General features: G+C 36.7%; 1 protein-coding gene and 2 long non-coding RNA genes across 3 annotated transcripts; 2 read left to right on the plus strand and 1 right to left on the minus strand.

Annotated features, from left to right (window-relative positions):
- Positions 1-755: 755 nt before the first annotated feature.
- On the minus strand, positions 756-18097 carry LOC144958276 (uncharacterized). The gene is made up of 3 exons (XM_078890144.1): positions 17750-18097; positions 16593-16707; positions 756-1285 (listed from the first exon to the last, which is right to left on the minus strand). The coding sequence occupies exons 2-3, from the start codon at positions 16612-16614 to the stop codon at positions 795-797; spliced, it is 513 nt and encodes a 170-aa protein (XP_078746270.1). The 5' UTR covers positions 16615-16707; positions 17750-18097; the 3' UTR covers positions 756-794.
- LOC144958281 (uncharacterized) lies at positions 2185-6039 on the plus strand. Its single transcript, XR_013642392.1, has 2 exons — positions 2185-2259; positions 4966-6039. It is a non-coding gene; the product is annotated as an uncharacterized LOC144958281 (long non-coding RNA).
- Positions 18098-20147: 2050 nt separating the features above from the next.
- On the plus strand, positions 20148-21125 carry LOC144957536 (uncharacterized). The gene is made up of 2 exons (XR_013642184.1): positions 20148-20189; positions 20847-21125. It is a non-coding gene; the product is annotated as an uncharacterized LOC144957536 (long non-coding RNA).
- Positions 21126-23442: the final 2317 nt, after the last annotated feature.

Consider the following 23442-nt stretch of genomic DNA (forward strand, 5'->3'; position numbering starts at 1 on the left):
TAATTCACATTACCATAAATATATTTTAAATATATGTATTTTGTAATTATTTTAGCGACGATACGAACCCCTTTTAATCGTCGAGCCGAACGATAGGATGCTAGACGACGATAAGTCTGTGTGTGTGTGTGTGTGTGTGTGTGTGTGTGTGTGTGTGCGTGCGTCTACGTGGGAAAGGGTAAGCAAAATTTAACACCTACTCGCTAGCCGCCAAGGATTACGTATTCATTTCCTGAGCAGTCAATTGGGTATAAAAAAAAAAATAATGACAAATAATCTTATCGCGATAAATTTGAAAACCTCATTGTTGGAATCAGCTTGAAAAGTGGAGAAAAATTGTCTTTGTCTCATAAAAATCGGTCTAGAAATAACCTTTTTTGTAATAGATTTGATTTTGAAAACAGCTTTCTCAAATTTTATAATTTTATGATAATTTCCTTGTTTTCCGGTCGATGTTCTTGATTTATATATCGTTTTTCATTTCTCAATGAGACGAACGCACTGATGTAACTCGATTGATTCAAGAGTTTAAAACACATATTTCGTGTTTTGATTGTGAGTCCAGCCGTACTAAGAATTCACGAGCGTTGAGATATGACGTAACTATACATACAAGACCTCGTTCTCCACGCCACAGTAGGGCTTCCATTCATCGCTTTCGGTCAAACGTGGTCTTTGAAGTTACACAACATATACTGCCTGTGATGCCTGTACATAAATCAAGGGTTGAGCTGACTCATTTGACAAGCGAGCTATCAAAAGAGCAATCGTTGATTGGTCAAAAACTCAGAATTTCATATAAGGACACAAGTTCTGGAAAGCGATACCCACCCACCTGTCAGTGGACAGAACTGATATGACGAAATTAGGGCTCCATAAAATGTTATATCATGGTAGGCTCCACCCTCTATTTCTGTTCTGGCGTAGATGTAGAAGGCGATAGCATTTCGGATGTCATAATGACTAGTGGGCAAAGGGTTAAAGCTTCCAAACAATCCCAATCGTCGTCTATCTCTAATCGGCCCCGTTAGAGCCCCGATGCGCAATCTGTCTTTTGTATCAACTTGAGGCTCATCTATTTCACTGAAGTCAAATCTTTGGTCTGGACTATTGTGATTTGTGGAAAGACGTTCCATAGTTGTATCATGATTGTTCTGGAAATCAGTGCCAGGCTCTTGCCATTCCACACTACTGTCTGTAGTTTCAGCCACGTCAATTTCAACTTGGATGTCTTCATGAAGTCCATCATTCAAAGACTGGTCACAGCTGTCAACATCGTTGTTGTCTGTAAAATAGATAAGAGTATTCTTACCTCCACAAAGCAATAACTTAGAAATCTATTGAAGTGATAAATTATCCCCATTTAAAGAATTACATTTTTGTGTATTATAACTAGAGTAGATTCAGGCTTACCGGCCACACAAGCCTTATCTGTGGTCGTCTCAGAGAATGGAAGACTGCTGGCCAGAAATAAAACCAATGCTGTATAGTGATGTCGTAAAATGTTATGCTCAAGTGGCCGGTTTCAGGTGAACCAGCCGATTTTTCACCCTAAGCAGTCTTATCCATGTTCTCCGCGCAAAATGTTATTCGTGACATTTTGGTACTACCGGACACTTATGGAACTTTCAGGTCCAACCGGCCACCCAACTTGGGCAAACCGGACACCCTTCACAGATGTTGAAAAACAGTTTCCTTTTGTTTTTTAAATAGTTTTCAGTTCATAAACAGTTACAACAGATCCATAGAACAGTAAAGGAAGGTGCCCCAAACGTAAACAAGGTCTAGAAGCACGTGGCAGACCACATGTTCCTGTCTTGACAGCTCACGTTCCAATGTAAATTATAGAAAAAAATAACCTTTAAAATTTGGCTGTTATGTGGCAAAAGAAACACATATTCATAAATACTCGATCACGCGTCAAATAATATCTAAATATTGATTTTTTATTAAACAAATCGTAAAATTTATCAAAAATTACTGTCGTCTATTTTTAGACCACGGTCAATCTCATTCTCCAAAATCAATGCGCTTGTGTGAACAAAACAAGAACTATTTGAAATCTGGTTTTCGGAATAATTTAGCCATATACAAAGAATTTAAATAAATAACTATTTTATTTGTACGTATTGTTTTTAACTGACTGAGTATTATCTACAATTTGAACGACAAAAACGGAGACCTGTTTTGTGCGCAACGTTGTCCGGCTGCTAAAGTTCCTAATCACCAGAAAAGAATGGCAGTCCAACTCATGCAAAGGTAAGATGCCAATTTCAGTGTTTGAGTTTGTAATTTGTATCGATTGGTTTTGAGAGAAGGAAACGATTTAGTTCAATGTTAATCCATAATAGCGTTCGGGTATTTAACTTTGGATGTCTCACCGGCATAATTTTAGAATGCTTTGTTTATTTGTTTTCATTTCACTTCGCAATTTGACTGCTGTCAGTCATTACAAATTACAGTTACAGTTACAGTACAGCTTCACTCGCCGATTCTCACTTACAGAGTTTACGTTTCCTTCACTCATGTCTGCTTCATGCTCATTCAGTGAGTGATTCGAATACTACTCTGTGAGAGAACACACTTTTCGTAATTTATGACATTTTATGGGTAACGTTTACAGTCTAGAACGTGTGTCAGTGTCAGCGTCAGTCATAACTTGACCGAAAAACAAAACAGAAAGGAACAAAAAAAAGAGCAGACACCCCCCTCCTCAGTAGTTGAAATCTCAACAAAAGTTGTTTTTTTAAATCCTCATCTTTCGTGGCGCGTAGCTTTCACCGCTTGTCATATTTTATTGACTCTCGCTCTTTCCTGACCTGATAATAATAATAGATTTCGAAACAGTCTTCATTCTCTCATTATCTATTCATGACTGGAACTGGAAAAGGAACAAGACAAAGGGTCTCTGCCACCGATTTTCAATATCTTGTGTTGTTTGAGGGATTTAAGTTGGTAGCCGTTTTTGCCACATAAGACTTGTTGTTATTGTTTTTGCTGAGAGTCGATGGATAAGGAATGGCAGAGAGGGAGGAAGGGGTGAAAAAATGAGAATGTCTGGGAAAAGAAAATGTCCCACTCAACCCCTTCTCGCATCTTTGATATTTGGCAGGTGTCAAACTACATGTATGACGTTTTGGATCTTCCAAGCCGTTTCGCCTTATTTGGTCGGTAGCTCTGTGAAAGAAAACATACAATTGTAAAATGCAGGGAGTGCGGTCTGATATTTTCGTCGTCGCTATGATTATTCCCAGACAGGGTCTGCCAATAACGAAAATTGGTTATTCCCAGACCGATAGAGGAAAAAAAAAAACAATATTTTTTTATTTAAAAAAAAAATAAAAACAATTTTAAGAAATTCATGCTCAGAAACGGAACAAGGCCAAACAAAAAAGGATAAAAGAATAGACTCGCTCCAAAAAAAAAAAAAGATTTTAAAAAAAAAAGGGGGGGGGGGGGGGGGGGGAGAGCGATTGAATGAATCTGTGCAGCTAAAATGAGCAACGAGTTTCCCTTGGCTCAAGAGGAATGAAAATGAAAAAAACTGTGTTTAAGTTTTTGTATGAGTGTTGTGGGGGGTCGTGGGGTTTTGTTACAGTTTTATACTTATAGATAGAATGCGGTTGGCCAAGGAGTTCACAACATTGCCATCCGGAAGTATAACGGACCAACACACAAACTCTGTGTAACCATGAACTTTTATAGTCTGGTTAATACAGTTTAGTGAGAACAACTCACAAACGCGGATGGCAAAAACAATAACAAAGGCCTGAGTGACGTCATCTGCATACTATCTATACACATCCCTGTTAGTTCAATCTATTTTGGGGGTAATGATCAAGTGGGGCCTGGTCCCACAACTCTTTACGGATTTACCTTGGATTGAAATGAAAACTAAACCTCTCTGATTACTTTAGATTACCTAATTTTATTTCATACGTTTTTTTATGAAGAAGAAGCTTTTTAGGATTTTGTAATTCATAGGAAACACCATGATATGTGACATGATGTCTTATCTAAATTTTGCCTGAGGAATGATAAGCCAACAATTTTGAAAAGCTCTCTCTATTGATCGAATTATCAAAAATTTTATTTGTGATCAGATATTTTATTTGACTTTAAAGTGAAATCTAGAGGCATTAAAAAATATTCAATGTTTATTAGACTTTTCTTATGTGATCAAAAAGTTAAATACAGGAAATACTGATCAAATGAGTTCACCAGAAGGTAAATAAAAGCCCATTTTTTAAAAGCTAATCGACATTGGTTATGTAATCTTGCCTTCATGATCATAAATCTCTGATAAAATTAGACCTGACACAACGGTTTTAGTTTTAACAACCTAGTGGTATCTGAGTTCCAGGTCCATTATGTTTTCTAATGTTTTTATTGAATATAAGCAAACCATTAAGAAATAGGTCATGTCTATATATTCAACATTGAATGGTATTTCTTCTTACATTGAAATAAGTGGTTCTTTAGAGTAATAAGGCTCATGGAACTGGAGTTATTCCTGTTTCTGTAACATGAAGCAACAGACCTTAAATAGTGCTTGATAACTTTCTTTAAACAATAAATGGTATTTCATCTTACTTTGAAATAATTGGTCCTTTAGAGTCATAAGGCTCATGGAACTGGAGTTTTTCCTGTAACATGAAGCAACAGACTGTAACAAGTGCTTGATGAACTCTGAATAAGTTGCACATTTACATTTTACTTGTAGAGTTAGATCCAGTTATTCATTCAAACATTGCTATCTTAATTTCAAATTGGCATTTAATTAATAATAATAAATATAAAGTTAAATAAATCCAATGATAATAATTGATAAAATAAGATAATTATAACTTTTATTCATTGGTTGGTCCATATGAATTTTACTTTATGATTTTGTGTGAGATGATATTGCTTTTTATGGGACCATGGAAAATGGTTTAGGATGCCATGCTTATCTTTTTTTTTCAGATCTAAATAACATTACAACAAGAATGAGTCTCTGCATTCCTTTAATTGTTCTGGAAGCATTGGCCTGCCTATACCATGGGAATTAAACAATTTATATTCAGGAAGAAGTATCATTATTATTATTATTATCATCATCATCATCATTGAGTCATATCCTTCAAGATTATCAAAATGGCTTTCATTTGTTACTGTATCTTATAGAGTTCCTCATATATCATTATGGACCCTTCTATGTTTTTTTAATGGAATTAATGTTTTTATTCTATATTCTTCATAAAACCTCTCAGCTTTATTGACCTACCAAGTATAATCTAGAGACTAGAGAGCGGTGATTGAGAGAACAGGACCATATTTTGCTTTCGAGCGTTTCTTAATTTTAAAAGCAGCTTACTGTAGTTTGTAAAGATTTTAAAAAACTTTTTTCTAATGACAGCGTCTAATACACGTTAAAACCAATGCATTTCTATCCCGTTGTAATTTTTGGCAGTGGTATCTCCATTTTAATGGTATTGGCTCCTGTTTCTTTATACAAATGCCTTGTGAGCTTGTTATACACTCGAAAGAAACATTTACATAGGGAAGTCAAGAAGAATATAGCAAAAGAAACCTGCTTCCTTGGTTATGAATAAGAAATTTAAAAAGAAATAGGCAAATATCTCTTTATCTTGTCTACCATTTAACTTTCTAATTATTTTTAAAAGTTTATTATATCCTTTTCTATATTTATAATTTAATTTATCAACAAGATAAGAGTACTGATGAATCTATTTATGTAGCTGATTTGTAATGGTAGTAGAATTTGATAGATGGGACCATGTGATGTTGCATATCAGAACCTTTCTTAATCAAAGCTTTTGCTAAGGCTCTTAAATCACAGATTTAAAAAAATGGAACTACACAGTTTCAGTAATAATTATCAATTTTCTTTATTTTTTTTCTTTCTCTTTCACAGGATGAGAATACAAGCATACCTTTATAATGGAGAAACATCTTATCTATATTTTTAAAAATGATTTTCAGTTTGAATAACATGAATATGAATGAAATGACAATAAAAGTGATATAAATTTATAATCTGCTTTTAATTTATTTCGATTTCACAAGTTGTGTTATGGCCCTCAGATACGGCAGGACGGGTGAGACTGAGAACCAGTCCTCACAATAGCACTAGAGGTCTTGTATGCAAGATGTGATTTCCATTGATGCAGTTTAAAGACTGTCCTGTTTTATTCATTCTGGTGCACGCTGTAGGTTTTTTGGGGTTTTTTTTTTTGTTTCTTGTTTTAAAGAAAGATTCTTTGGGCTTTTTTCTTCAATCTAAGACTTGATTGAATTCTGACTCAATGCAAATCAACTTGTTCCAACTCCAACTCCTCAATTTCAAATTACAATGAACTTGTGCGCCCTTCCTTCTCTGTTAACCTACAGGTTATTGGATATGTAAGTTTAATACATTTACGTCTACCACAATGATAGACTAGCAATTTATCTAAATATCTTGCATTCGTCTTTTGTAATAACTTTTCATTCTGGGTTACACATGAAAGTTAGCAATGCCGGGTTACAAAAGTATTTTGATATTAAAAAGATCATCATCCTAACATTCTAATCTTAATCTTTGTCATCTTACTTTTTTTTTATATGTTGCCAGGTGTAAGACTTATTAATTTTGCAAGTCATCATCATCATAGCTTGTCGCACCAACACCAAACTCACTCCACAGCATTGGGAGCAGACTCTTAGGTCATGGTCAGTGCAGCTGAGCCCATCCTGGCATTCTCTAAGGATGTCTGCTCTGGGCATTCACATGTACACAAGCTAGTCTCAGCCAGCCCCCACTTTTTCATGCCACCAGTTGTTCTCACAAGTTTTGCCCGTGCTGTGTTCAGTGTTACCAATTCATTCCTGGGGAGCTCGGTTCCGTAGGACAGTTCTTCTCTCGGATCTCCAACAGCTTCATTTGCATGATTGTCCCACTCTGTGTGGAAATCCTGTATACAGCTGCATGGTCAGGTTGATGCTTTCTTCCGTCATGAAGCTCTTTCTCGACTTCAGTCTACTTTTTATTGGGCTGTGGTCATGTTGGGGTGCCTTGGGTCCATTTTCTGTTTATATTTCTGGGCTTTGGAAGCAGTGGCTCTTCGAATGTGGGGAGGTGCAATGCCAGCCAGCCGATGGAGGACTGGAACTGCAGTCGGTTTCAAGTTACTCTAATGATCCGGCAGGTGTTATTTTGACATGGCAGGATCTTACTCAGACTGGTGAGACCTTTTCGGCTGTTGAATAGCAGAGGGCTAGTATGGTTGTCCTGACTGTTTTCTGATCTGCTCCCCGTGTAAGTTTTTCTTCTCTTTTCTTAGGAAGTTGTTTCTTTTGGCCACCTTTGCTTTTGTTTTCTTTGCGTTCTGAGAAAAGGACATTGTGCGGTTTACGGTAACACCGAGGTACACGGGGAATGTGTTGTTCTCCAATATGTCCCCATTCCAGGAGATGTTCAGTTTCCTGTTTTCTTTAGACTTGGCGGCTCTTTATATGGAAAGCACACTCTTGAGTTTTTCCTGGGTTAGCATTTTGTGAGTTCTTTAAATGTGGGCTCAGAGAGTGGCTCCAGGACATCCGTTAGTCTCTCCTCAATGGTCTTGAAATCAGAGGCCTGGGACGCGAGACACAGATCATCAGCATATAGAAACCCCTGGATGTTCTCGAACTGAGGTTGGTCATTGGTATAAACGTTGAAAAGGATAGGTGCAATTACCGATCCTTGAGGAGTCCGTTCTTTTGTGATCTGCTTTTCTTCCCATCCATTTCCACAAAAAAGTGATGGTTTGACATAAGGGATTTTATTATTGCAACTATTTTTGTGTTACGAGTTACCCTTGCAACCTTTAGGAGCAGTTTCCTGTGATTTACTGTGTCATAGGCAGCTGCCAGGTCCACGAACACAGTTCATGTAATTTGTTTGTTCTCGTAGAGATGACTGATCCTACCTCAATGGCGATTGGTCCGGATTGTGATTTTGGTATGGGGTTGCCGACAGTTTTTGACATGGCTGGAAGACACAAATGCAGGGTCTGGGTTGTAACCTGTTCTCCAGCGAGCGCTTGAAAAGGATGATTCATGCGTCATAGAAGAGTGTCAGATTATATTGGTCAGCCCATTCCTCAACAGTATCTACATCTTCGTTGTTCTCATTGTATCCCCATTTGTGGCTGTGGCTGTTAAAGTCACCTATCACAATCATTGGTTTCTCACTAGTGGTGGATGTAACTGGCCACTTGAATGGCGTTGGTGGAGGTTTGTTGACAGATATCACATTGAAGTGTCTGCCTTCAATTCTGAGAATTTCCACCTCACTTACTGTCATGTCCTGGTTGTATGTCACTATTGATTTGTCTTTGACTTTGATGTAGTTAACGCTACCGTGAATGTTGCTTTCATGTTGTATGACTAAATGCATGCCAGGGATGTTTAGTGCCACGGTCTTGTGCGTCTCTTGTAGACAGAGTTGCGTCGCTGGAGGCCGATTGCTACAACACACACAACACCAACATTTTGCAAGTATCTTTAACACTTTTACCATTAAACGATGATATTGACAACAACAATAATAATAACTATTATTATTATTATTATTATTATTATTATTATTATTATTATTGTTATTAATAATGATATTAGTAGTAGAGGTCTAGTAGTAGAAATAGTAACAGTTGGACCAAGTACATAAATATGAATATTTATACAGCGCATTTCAACAGATTCAGATAGCCGTGAGCAATGCGCTTCACAATGTTTCATATTTATCCCCCCCCCCCCCCCCCCCCCCCCCCACTTCAACAAGCCGTATGGAACCATATTTCTTTGTCATACAGCCTGTTAAGCGACCCTTGTGTACTAAACCTGTCACTACCCGTCATTTCTGTAGCCAGATACTCATTCAATCGAGTGGGGTAAGCGGTAAAGTGCCTTAGCCAGGGAAACAACGCGGGGACCACAATTTTTCACGATTAGTCATCCATCCTATTACTGATCACACTTAGCATTGGCATTGCTCGACTTTTGTGACAAGACGAAAACCGTACCGCTGAGCCATACGGTCCGTTAGTTCAGTCTAGTTTTGTGGTATCAGTGGTTATAATACAGTAGTGGTAGTGCAGTTATAGTAGAAGTACGTAGTAGTAGTCTTCTGTTCAAAATGGTCATCTGAGCGAAGAGATAGGAGATAGATTCGAATTTACTCTCTTCATTGCATTGACCGTATGCTTTGACTTTGATCATTTGATACGCTGTAAAAAAAAAAAAAAAAGTACGGTCCACCTTAACCAAAAACAAGCAACAATCTTAGTTTCCCTGAACATAGATATGGTTTTGTTTACGGGAAGAGGGGGAACCATGATTATGGTTTTCCTACAAAATAAAAGGAGCATTTGGGCTATAAATAATATGATCGTGGCCTCCCTAGCTATCTCAGGCTCGGAGTAAACAGCTGGAATTTATTCACGACCAGCTTCAGTTTGCTGCCTTAGCAACATGTAAACAAAAAGTTGGTTGGATGCGCATGACATTACTAAAGGTCAACTGCAGCATAGTTCGGGTCATTTATAAAAAAAATCTGGGTCACGTTTGACGTCAAATGTTATTGTTTACATATGGGGCACCTTCCTTTACTCTTCTATAGGCTCAGTTGGTAAAATATCTGCCAGGTCATTGGTCAATTTAGGGTTCGATTCCAGCATTCCAAGGACTTTGAAGGACTCTTTCCATAAATTGGCAGAATGTTTCCTTCCCCCAAGATGACTGCCATATATTTTCATAAGTACAGTCCAGCCCAGATAATTCGAAATCTGATTAACCGAATTTCTTTTAAATCGAAGAAAATACGATGTAATGAATTATTTTCTTCTTTTTCTATATAAAATATTCATGGTTAATTCGAATTCGAACAGTCGTTATTCTCTTTATTTGAAGTGCAAGTGCTTGCCCATCACTAAAAAAAAAAACTCTGGAAGGTCATAACGAACTGCCTGTTCTCCGTATCCACCCTCCAACGCGTTTTAATGACTGAGCTGACTAATAATAATAATGACTAGACCCCTGAGGCATGTAATGGCGTGTTGTTCCCTCTCCGTCCCACCCGCCCTCTCTCTTCTTTCTCCAAATTGACCAGCTGTCTCGAGTCATCCCCCTCTCCTTCTCGCGCTCTCATCACTAAGACTAACGTGTGGTCTGCTGGCCACTGGCTAACAAAGGGGGTTGGTTATAAATAGATCTAACACACAGTGATAACCACAAGCTGACCAATACACGGCACGAACAATCATAGGCCACACCCCACTCCACGCGTTTCTCTTTCTCTTCTGTGTTGTCTTTCTTTATTGATCGATGGATCTAGATCTAGAAGTAGAGGGCCTACACAGCATGCAGTGTTAACTACTACTCTGTGCTATTGTGTAGCTTGTAAGTGTAAGGGCCAGGGCATGGCTTGGCCAGGGCCAAAGCATACGTGTACAACAAGGGTACAACAATGTGTAGTCTTTCTTTCTTTGTTGTACAACTTGGCTTTCTACTCAAGCAGTCTAGGCCTACAGTTGACTGAAAGTGAAAATGGTAAGAGGGAAACCCCCTTTTGTCAGGGAGGTAACTGAGTAATATAACCCTGGTACCTGGAGTCAGGTTTAGTTATTTCCCTTGTTTGGAGACAAATCGAATTCTGATAAATAGAAGTAATTTGCTTTTCCCACCCAATTCGAATTATCAGGACTGCACTGTAGCTAGACTAGATCTAGACGTCAAGATAGATAAATAAACCCGTTTATGTTCATTTTCAACAAAGAAAGACAAAAATAATTTATTCAAAACAATTAATAGGGTACCTAATCATAACGCAACATGTCACTTGCACAATGTTTTGTTATCGGAGCCGACTTGATAGGGTTGCTTGGAAGAAATGTCGGCAATGATGACTGAACCTCCCAGGTAGAAAGGGAAGCCAGTCTCGTCGCAATTGAAGACGTTGCTGGGGGGGGGACCTTGGTAATGTCAATGCCATTTGACATTAGCGATGTCTGCATGGTGTGGAACCACCCACGAATCTTTCCTTCTGATACCTGGGCGCGTTGTTCCCCAAGGGACATCGCTTTTCTGTCCCGCACCTCCCCCTTGTGTCTCTCCATGAATGCTTTGTACTAGTAATATCCTGGCTTGTTGTTTTTGAAGGGGGTCTCTCTGCCTTCAGCATTCATTATTCTTTGCACCTCCAGGCACAGCTGCTCCCTGTCCTTCCCTTCACCTGCCCTGGCACAGTCCACCATCCACTTTACTAGTTTCTTCTCCTCCTCTGCGGCCAACACTGTATGAGATACCCTATGGACGGGTATTTTCCGGCCATCTTGTCCATCAGGGTTGATTTCGGGACAGAGTAGGTCACAGCGGCCTGGCGGAGTGAAAGATTTTTGATGCGGATGGCGTCAAGTGCAGCATCCACACTCTTTTCAGTATACTTTGATCGCGGCATCTTGGTGCATGTAACAATGTGAAAAAATTAACTTTATTTAGATATTTGAACTTCATTTTCATAGACTGGCTAGTCTAATAATGTAAATTTTCCTTTACAATGGTGAACATAATATAATTTTAGGGAGGTCTTCCGAAAGCTCCTACATCCCCAGTATTTTTTTTATAATTTTCTAGTAGGGGGTTTGGGAGGGGGAAAAGTTTTATTTTTAAAGTCTCCCCCCTCCCAAACCCCCTACCAGAACATTATAAAAAAAGTATCCCCCCTCCCAAAACATTATAATACTGGGGATGTAGGTGTAGACGCTTTCGGAAGGCCTCCTTAATTTTATAATAATAATAATAATAATAATAATAATAATAATAAACATGATAAACATAGACCGGTCAGCAGAAATACAAGGAAAGCATTGCAACAAATAATATTATAGACGTCTAGAATAATAATAAACAACTTAATCAACCCGGCCGGTTTCACCTGAATCGTTTAAATTATTTCTTTGGTCAAACCGGCCAACCCCCCCCCCCCCCCCCCCCCCCCCCCCCCCCCCACTGGAGCTAAAATGAAAACCGAACATTGTCAGACGATCTAACCACAATCAAACGATCCTAAAATAGCATGTAGTGCAGTGGTTGAGCCGAAACTCCTTAATAAAGACGTATAAATAGCTTAAATAGCAACTCCCTTCCAAACCTTGCAACCCATAACAAAGAACGGGATACTTACGTTTTGTAAGAAATATCTCAATGTAAACACGATTCTTTGACTTCTCCTAGATTGCACTCATTGAAACGGCGAGAAAAACGTCACACGAGACATCTGCTTAGTTACTAGAAATATACACCGGGAAAAAACAAAAAACAAAAGGAAATTAGACATCGAGTCGGGTAGCGTCCGGTTTGACCCGTGTCCAGTTTGACCTGAATCTACTCTATAACTAACATAGAAAATTGATTTTTAAGCTATTCATAACATTGAAAGAAAGTTGGTGGATGGATTCTTGACCAAAACTGGTGAGTTGGAATTCTGATTTTAGTCAGTTGATTTACAAGTCTGAATAACGACAACAATATCAACAAAACTAAGACAATCTGGAACATTCTCCCACCTTATGGATGAAATTCCAAAGAAAATACAGTGCATAGCGGATATATCAACATCATGTTTATATCGACATGGCATCAAAGCCAGGTTAGTTTCGCTATATAACACTAGTAAATATTGAGCGCCTGTGCACCTATATAATAATAATAATAATAATAATAATAATAATAATAATAATAATAATAATAATAATAATAATAATAATAATAATAATAATAATAATAATAATAATAATAATAATAATAATAGTAATATTAATAACAATGATAATAATAATAATAATAATAATAATAATAATAATAATAATAATAATAATAATAATAATAATAATAATAATAATAATAATAAAAATAACAATAATAATAATAATAATAATAATAATAATAATAATAATAATAATAATAATAATAATAAGCATATTTCTATAGCGCCTTCGTCGAAACCTCAAAGCGGTTTTTTTAAAACAAACTTTTAGAACATAAAACGGGCATCAAAAACATCATCAATACATAAGTCACATACAAATACATTTAAAATTCAATTAAGTAAATATTTTCTGAAAAGATAATATGTTTTCAGAGGGTTTTTTTGAAAACATCTATAGAGCTTGAAAATCTCACAGATTGAGGGAGATCATTCCAAATTGTGGGTCCCGATTTCATAAGAGACCTATCGCCAAAGTATTTAAGTTTCGTTTTAGGAGATGCTAACAATTTTTAATCGTGGGACCTAAGATATCTCAGAGGAACGTACGGTTGGAGTAAGTGTTGAATGTAGAGGGGACAGAAGACTCAAATACACCAGACATTTTGTATTTTGTATTCAACTCTAGCCCAGACTGGCAGCCAGTGGAGGGTTCAAAGCATGTAATGAGATTTTCCCAGGACTATTCTAGCCACACAATTCTGTACTCTCTGGAGTTTATTTATTTTATTATTAGGGAGACCAGCTAGCAGTGAATTGCAGTAGTCGAGACATGACAAGACCAAAGCAGACACAATTATCTTCATTGTGTTGAAAGGTAAAAATGACCTCATCTGTGATATTCTACGGAGCTCATATTACATAATTTTCACATTATTGTATATTATATATGCTGATCCATAGATAAAGAACTGTCCAGAATGACACTCAAATTGTTAGCCTTTTCAGAAATAGAAATATCACAATCAGTTATGGTTAGTGTAGGAGTTGACAAGTGGATAGACTTTAATTTTTGCTGAGTTCCAAACAAAACAACATCAGTTTTATCTTCATTTAACAATAGCTTATTTTCTAGCATCCAACTTTTGATGGAGTCACAAAAATTTTCTAAATCACAGACAAGAGAGGAGAGATCATGAGGAGAGGCAGCTTTATATAGCTGCGTGTCATCAGCATAAATGTGGTAGCTAACAGAATGGGAGCGTATTACACTGCCTAATAGTAAAGTATATAGGGTATAAAGGATAAGGCCTAAAACTGAGCCTTGAGGGACGCCATATTCTATATAGAAACTTTACCACAAGACGGTTACATCAACATGCAAACCATTGATACCGGCAATAATTTGTCTAAAAAGAAAAATGTCAAGATATCCAGCAGTGACGTAAAACACAACAGTCAATGAAAAACCAAGATTATTGTCCAATAACATCCTGTGAATGGTAATTGGTCAGAATCGTGATGTCAGCGGTCAAGCCTAGTCCTGTGCCGTGCCATCATAATATCTCAGTACTGATACCAGTAATGGGAATTCCTGGTATCAATATTTTTGGCTTTCAACAAATTGAGACAGAACTCTTACCCCTTTGCAACCCCCCCCCCCCCCCCCCCCCCCAAAAAAAAAAAAAGAAAAAAAGAAAATTTTAATTTAAAAAAGGTAAGAAACAAAAATCAGAACAAAACAGTTTCTCAAATTCTCAAAAATGCAATGCTGATGGTCGGCTTACCTGTTTCAACATTATAATAATAATAATAATAATAATAATAATAATAATAACAATAATAATAATAATAATAATAATAATAATAATAATAATAATAATAATAATAATAATAATAATAATAATAATAATAACAATAATAATAATATAATAATAATAATAATAATAACAATAATAATAATAATAATAATAATAATAATAATAATAATAATAATAATAATAATAATAATAATAATAATAATAATAAGTTTTTTGGGGTTTTTTAATGTGACCTGTGATTTTCACGACTAATTATTTATTGTGACATCGACAGTTACATATGTTTGTATCTATCTATACCACAAGTTGTCACATAATTAGGTTATAGTATCATATTATAGTAATCGAGTACATTGGGTGGATTAAAAAGTGGAAATAAAAAATGGTTATGATGTAGATGTTCAAGCTGAACAGACGCGTTTGTTGACTCTGTCATTGATTTAATAATATATAAGCCTACAATATGACAGGTGATTTTCACGACTAATTATTTATTGTAACATCGACAGTTACGTATGTTTGTATCTATCTATATTTTTTTGCTGTATGTTATTAGTAACAAAAACCCCCAAATAGCGACGTACATTTTTAGCGACATTGTTTTTACAATAATAAGCAGTTGATACCGATGCATGGTAACCGACCATCGTCATCTCGTCGTCTTAACTTATTTAAAAAACGCCCCCCCCCCCCCCCCTCCCAATGAGATCGCTTTGTTACCGACCAATCAGAACACGTGTTTACTACACTGCATGGAACCAGGGCTAGTTCATATGGAACCACAGCAAAAGAAGTTTATCAGTGGATGAAACTCTCACGGGCCCATTAACCTTCTGTGTTAGCTACCTGTCTGCGGTCAGTGGAGGTGAACTGATATCAGGCAATACTGTGTCCAATTGGGGCAATTATGGATATTTATGGTCTTATGGTATGTTGGGATAGCAGAGAAAACAATAACAACCTCTTTCACTTAATTATTTTCATTTGAAGAATCAGTTGTTTCTCTCAAAAGTTTTGTCCAACTTTTATCTTATAGTGGTTAATACTAGGTTTTTAGATTGGATTTTTTTTGTTTTGTTTTTAATATCGCAAGATGTAGATCTATTCATTTTTAAGTGCTTGTGAATTTTGATGCACTTAAATAAAAGTTTTGGTATTCAAAACTCATCAACAGTATCTCATGGATTTGACTTGAATCAAAATCAAAATTAAATTGTGTTCTTGTGTGGTATTATCATGTTGGCACTTGATTTTTATTATCTATTTTTAGTTTCCTCAAATTCAAATGGCGTTCGGGCACTGTTTACGATCAAAACAATGACAATACACATTAGAGAGTGAAAGCGTAACTGGCCCTTTGTAAACGGGGGAAATACACATTCTAACGTTTTTGAGACATGATTTCTCTCAGACACGGTAATCACGGGTCTCAACACGCCACCCTTTGCCGCCATCTTAAAAACCCCGGAATAACGACATCCCTGGATAAAGACATAATTTTCCTGTCCCGGGCGATGTCGTTATCCAGGGGTTTCACTGTAAATAAAGCTCTCTTTATCCTTCCTCAAGCGGAGAATTGTCTTAGGGCCTATTACAAGGGAAGACCGGGATAACCCAGGTGTTAGCCACAGATCAGTGCCGAAAATTGAGCTAGGGAAAGGTGGATTGCATAGGGCCTTGTAACACAGTGAATATTTGTACTAGCTATCTTTCTGGTACAAAGCAAAGATCATAACGCTGAGCCACAATACTTCCCCACCCCACCCCCCTCTCCATCAAATGGTTAGGGCAAGGCACGGTTTCTCAAACTTTTTTGCATGTCCCAAGGAGTTTAAGAAACTGTGCTGGAGTGTAACACATTGTGTGTGTAAGAATATGGCTATTATAGTAAAGGAAAGAAGCAATGTATTGCATTGACACAACTTTGGCACCCCCCCCCCCCCCCCCCCCCTTCCAAAAGAAAAGGTGACAATAATCACAGAGATCCCACATTTAAAAGATGAATAAATATTCAGTGATCATCATCAAACTCATCATTAAAATACCTTGTACAGTCTTCAAGACCATAGATATGACCTCTGAACCCCAACTATTGGAAGAGACTGGCCCCTCACAAATTGCTTTACATCTCTGGTCTCCTTTGTTGACATTACAGGGTTCCTGAAAAAGGAAGAGAAAAAAGAATAAAATGAAAAGATACCATGAAGCTACAGATTATTTAGACCTCTTTAGGCCATCTACTTTTAGTGTCAACCTGTGGCCAAAGTGCACAACAAACTTTGTAAACAAAGAGAGACTGGCATCTTACCTTGCCAGATATTCTTGAGTGTATCAAGTTTATGATTAGTCTTGACCCAACACAATGATTTACAATCGTCGTAAAAGAGAAAACTGATGGGTAAGGAAGAACATTGTTGACACAGATCATGCAGTTGTGAAGATTTAATACATAAGGAGACACGGTGCAATGACTGAGTGGTGTAAACTATAATGGACTATGACACCTTGCATGACCTGATGAATGATGAAAGTGAGCCCTGTGTAAACTCTCACTAACGATATGATTATGACACCTTGCGTGGTCTGGCAAATGACACCATGTAGTAACACATAATTAGCCTTCGTAACAACCTTATGGCACTGTCGCATGTCCCCGATAAATCATGATGTGTAAAAATGCATTTCCATTGCCATTGATTTACACTGATTGTAAAAATATTGGATGAGAAAAGTAGGAGATGGTCAATCCAGGGCATACAGTTATCCGAACCTTGCGTGCAGCTATGGAGACATATTAATATAGAAAAAATTTGGTCACCCAGGAATAGCGTGCAGTAATGAGATGCGAGCATAAATCTGGCATGCAAAAAAGCTATGACTAATGTAATAAAATTGGTCACAGACTGACGAGTACAGAAAAGAATGACGAAGAGTTCAGTTTTTTACAAACATTGAAATTGGTAGACTCCTGAGTTCAATCTCTGTTACTGTCTACTTTGCAATCATCACCCTCATCGTCATCATCATCATCACACTCATCGTCATCATCATCATCACACTCATCATCATCATCATCATCACACTCATCGTCATCATCATCACCCTCATTGTCATCATCATCATCACTCTCATCGCCATCATCATTTTAATCACCATCATCATTATCAGAGACCAAATTTCTTAAAAAAGGATATTCTCTAACCTGACAGTGTATCTCCAGTGATGACGTCACAGAAGACGGCTCTGGTGTTATTGTGTCTTCAAGTTTAATTTTATCACTGACATCAATGCTCTGTGAGCCTTCATCTTCTAGTTTAACATGGACATCATTAAATTGTGAAAAGGTGTGGGGAGAGTTCTCTGCCTTGATGTCATCTTGAAGTAGAACCTTTACATTAGAGAATTGTGAATAATTGTGGGAAGACTTTTCTACCTTAATGTCTACAGATTCAATTTTAACATTGACGTCTCTGAATTGGGAATAAGCGAGGGAAGAATTCTCTGCTTCAGTGTATTCATCTTCAAGTTTAACATTAACTTATGTGGTCTGTGGATGAAACTCTGGTATATTTTCATCTTCTACCGATTCAAGATTAACACCAACATCAGAAGACTGGCATAAGGTTTCTGGTGATATTTTAGTCTCCATTAGATCTTCAAGGGTGTCAGTAAATGATGGAATGGAATCCTCTGTCGCTACATACAACATCTTTCAATCCAACATTTGAATGTGAAGACTTGGAATGTGTGAAATTAGGTATCCCAAACTACCGCTGTGTGGCAGGCGAATTTGCCGGGATCGATCAAAAAGTGGGGTGTTAATATCTGTCTCTCTCTCTCTCTTGAATTAAACTTTATTTAATAAAAAAAAGGATAATATTATATTTCAATATCTGCTCTACAAGATGAGCTAAATATTTAAACTATTCAAGCTATGTGAACTTTTTAACAGCTATTCAAAAACGCTCTCATAAAGAGATCCGATTGCAAATTTTCGCTGTGAAAACTGCGTACCGATCGACCGAAATTCGGGTCTCGTCACAAGATCTGCTCGCGCTTAAAGCTGAACGGACCAACAGCTGTGAAATCAAGTGTGGGAGAATCTCCTTTTAATGCCCTTTCGTGTGGTGTAATTTTTTTCGTTTATAAACACAACAAAAATATTATTAAAATTTAACTGAATTTGCCCTATTTTTGACTGAAAATTTGACTCTCTTAACGGTTAATAAACGGCGAAAAAATTACACCATAAAAATCTGCAGCATTTGAAGGCTATAATATCAAAAATCCAGCATGCTGGCTTGATTCAACACATAGCGCCATCTTTAAAAGCAAAGCCTTTGTTTCCGCTTTCTCTTTCTTTCTCTCCTACCGTCCGACGCGTGAGTTGATACACTGCCGGTGACCGAGACCGATTGTAACGTTTCCAAACAGCCATATAGAATAGTCAAAAGTGTTTCAATTATGGACATGGACTTACTTGAATTATGTGGTAAGAAAATCTTATTGTTTTTTATTTTATTATGATCGGTGTTTGAGTAGATCGAAGCTTTTCTCTATCTTGTCTTAATCTTATCATGATACTGTTTGCTCCACTCACTTTTCTGAATTAATGGATAATGTTTGTATTCGTGTTCATTCATGAAGGCTATTATTATTATTATTATTATTATTATTATTATTATTATTATTATTATTATTATTATTATTATTATTATTATCATGATTATTATTATTATTATTATCGGAGCCCACCGATCGCTAAGAATGAACGTGTCATGTCATCATTATCACTGATACTTCTCGATGAAAAATAAAATAATAGAAACTGGTCGTGTCAGTGTCCGTCCTGACTGCTAGACTTGTGCTTGTGATTGTGAGTCCTACTAGTACTAGGAAATGGAAAGTATCACACTATCGACGTCTAAGTCTAGTTGTTTTCTCAATTTTCTGAAATTTAGATCAAGCTCATTCATTAAGAAAATTATTGACAATTGGGACGAAATCTGGTGCACATTGTTTGATCTTATAATAATAATCTTAACAGGATTGCTCCATTCTTCATCAGGTGTCATCAATGAGTGGTATCTAACTTGTTTGTTTTTCAATCGTTTTTTTTAAGATCCAGTTTTCAACCATGCCATGATTGATGGAACTATTACTATTATAATATAGTGACTCAAACTCCAGTTTAAATTTAACGTTTAACCTTTTACTGTATAGACTACTTGGTAGAAAGGCTTGTTTTTATTTGATGCTATTGGATTGACTTGGTGATGGTTGCTTGTTTATAATATCAGTTTTTAGATTTATATTAAACTCTTGAATCCTGCCTATTTGAATTTGACAGTTGAGTTTTGATAGATAGTGTTGATGGTAATGAGTAATCATTTAGCGCGTTGAGCTTGTTGAAATACGGGGTAAGGCGGTGTATAGAAACTATTTATTATTATTATCACATCTCAAATAAGTTTGAACATTTTAATTCTCCATTTTCAGATGACGAACAAATGAGTCGTCTCAGGGCTTCATTTTTGATGAAGGGGGAAAGGTCGTAGACCTGCACTCCCACCTGTGCAAGTGACACCTGTTTTGTCCAGCTTTATCATCTGCGCTTTGAAGCCAAAACGACAGTGTCTGAGGTAAGGTTTCTATGAATATATGACACATCTGTTTTCGTTGTCACAGGCCACCATTATATTTTTTTGATAAATATTTTGGTTGTTTTTGATGTTTTTTACTGCGCTAATATTATCAGTACAGTGAGGCTAAACCAGCTTATGATTTGATTTTTTTTTGTAAAACACAAGGTCCCGCTATGGAGCTTTCAGATTCATATAAGTTCATGATGGTTGCGAGTAGATTTTATTGTTAACATGTATGGTTGAGTTTATTTGGGTTTGTAGTTACAAGTGACTGAGTGACATAGACAAGTAAAAGACGTGTTTATGGCTCTTTTTATGATATAATTTAAGCATGCCTGCAACAGTCAGCAATTAGCAATGGGCCATGTGCTGTTGGTATAATAGCACTAGTTGAAAAGGTCTTTACTAGGTTAGACAAGACTAATGTTTGCTATGGAATACAATTAAATTCTAAACCATCCCTGTGTTCCTCTCTCGAGCAAAGTATATTAATTTTTTCATACCTAATCCTTATCTTTTTTTAAACTTGTTGGATTCTGATGTATTATCAAGGTTATCTTTTTGTATAAGATTCTATTTTTTTTTTCTGTTCTAATACACTAATGCATTAGTTATAAGCCCTTCAATATTTTCTGGTTATTTTTTCCCTTCTAGGTGGAACAATGGTTCTCCATGTTAAGTCCAGACTCAAGTTATCCTGTCAATAGTTTCTGGCGAAAAATTTTGAAGGTGGTGAAGGCGGCAAAAGGGAAAGATAAAACGTTTTTGAATGCACCTGTGGATTTTCACCACATCAGTGATGCCCTCAATGCCATTGGTGTAGACATGACATTGGAGAAGAACAATTTTAAAAAGACTGTTGTGTCAAAGGAAATTGCTGTGGACCTCGGCAATTTTCTCCTGAAACATGACATACTATGGAGACTTCCATAAATTTCTAGGAGACATATCGTCTTCTGTAATTTGCACGAGAGAGAAGTTGCGAGGCATGTATCTCGCTGCAGAAACAAAGAAGGGGAAGCTGATAAAAAATATCAGCAGGGACCCAGCAGCACTTCAGGCATGGCTCAGGAAACCCTTCTTTCCCTTTCATCTGACGGAAATTCAGCTAAACTCTCCTCCTGCCACAGCCACAAAGCCACCCTCGTCATCGCCACCACCACCACCCCCACTGTCATCTACTGTTGACTGGCCAGCACTGAGTCCTCAGCCAACCGTTTTATTTCCTTCATCTGTACTACCATCATCGAGTCAACCTTCTACTTCTACTAAGATTCTCAGCTCACCACCACCGTCGTCTACTGTTGACTGGCCAGCACTGAGTCCTCAGCCAACCGTTTTATTTCCTTCATCTGTACTACCATCATCAAGTCAACCTTCTACTTCTACTAAGATTCTCAGCTCACCACCACCACCATCGTCCTGCATTTCTACTGTATCTGGTTCTACCCCTCATCTCTCCACGAATATTAATTCTCGGAATGTGTCCACACCTGATTCATGTTCAGCACCACTACCATCATCGTCATTCACTTTTGGTTCTACCCCCTCTACCCTCTACGTCTGTTTCTACTCAGAATCCAGCCAAACCTGAATGTACCCCTGCATTGATCACTTCTGTTTTATTGCCAGAACTTTTTCAGAGTCCCACATCCCACTTTCTTCCACAATTGTTAATGTTGACCATGTTAGAAGATTATCAAAGTCTGTCTCTTCCAAAAAATTGTTTTCATCTATAAAGTCGATTCATCAGAATGTAATATTTTAAAGAAAGAAATTTTTAATTTAATATTAAAGAACAAAACTTATGTCCGATAGAGCGGCAAATATGAAACTTTTAAATAAAAAAATTCATGAATGGCGTAAGAGTGTTTTGCATGATGAGGAATATAGACAGTCTATGTACACATTTTTTGTATTGTAACGCGCATTTTTTGCTTGGTCTATCTAAAGCTGTTGAGAGTGCTGTGTTAGAATTTGAGAGGGATGTAATTAAAGTGGGGGGTTCACTTTGGAGGGACAGTCAGCAAAAGTTTAATCATTTTCAGTCTAGTATTGGTAAAGAAAGTGCAGCCTTACGTGCTATAAGACTAACTGCAGAAGTATTGGGACCTTGGGGGATGAGAAAAATGGGGCAAGGGAAGAATGGCTAAATTATTCTGAAGCTAATAATATTAAGTCTCAGTTTTGCAGTTTTAGAAGTAATCGTTTCAATAATATATTTGAAAATGCTCATGCTCTTTTGTACCATCATAAACATGTTCTTGTTTTCAGGTGACAATTTAAAGCTTCAAAGTATTGTTGCAGATTTGAGGGATAGTAGGGTAATTTCTTTAGTTGCTGCTATTTCACTGTTTAATCTATCACTGGGCCATACTGGGAGTTGATGAAAAGTAAAATTCCTTATGGTCATTCCCCTCTTATGTCAAAAAGATTGATGTTATTTTTGAGAAATTTATTTGTTAAGGATGATTACTGATGATGAGGCAGAAGCAACTTTTTTGTCAACTGCTGTCAAACGAAGAAGGGTTTCAGATTCTGATGTTGATTGAATAACACTATGAGATTAAATTCAAGCTTCAGTTTAATTACAAAACCAGATAGAATGGACGTTTCAGGTTTCTCCTTTGTCAACAAACAGGATGAACCAAACAGTATAGATGATGTGGTAGTGCCGTTAAGTTGAATGCGTTTGTTGGTAAAGGGAAACACGAAACATCCATTCTTCTATCTGTTTTTATAATTAAATTGAAGCTTACATTCAATTTCACATTATTTATCGCTTCGAGTAGCAACATTTACATTATATTGATTAATGAAATTATGTATCTATTTCCATCACTTTACATTTGATCAGTGACATGCTTTGTTTAAACAATTGTTGTTTCTCATAATTATGTACCTATCATGTAGCTTTTCTGATTATTACATATGTTTTATTTACTCATCATGTTTAGCGTCAAGCAAGATGGCTTTCTATTATTTCAACATTTTTAACACGTCTGAGTGTACTTAAACACTTTAATATGTTTTTTTTACCTGGAAGTTCGTATTCATACAATAAGGGAGTCCAATATAATGTCTATTTCTATTTAAACATTTTATAGATGCATTTAAAATGTGTATAGTGGAGAGCCAATGATAACCCTTATACTCATACTGATGTTAGGCTATTAGACCATAATAGCAATATTATAGTCCGTGTTTAAATTAATCTTTATCATTTATAGGCTATGTGGATATGATCAGC

The sequence above is a fragment of the Berghia stephanieae genome, chromosome 12 (genome assembly GCF_034508935.2).
Source record: "Berghia stephanieae isolate SIO BIC M18660-M18661 chromosome 12, UCSD_Bste_1.3, whole genome shotgun sequence".
Classification (NCBI taxonomy): Eukaryota; Metazoa; Mollusca; class Gastropoda; order Nudibranchia; family Aeolidiidae; genus Berghia; species Berghia stephanieae.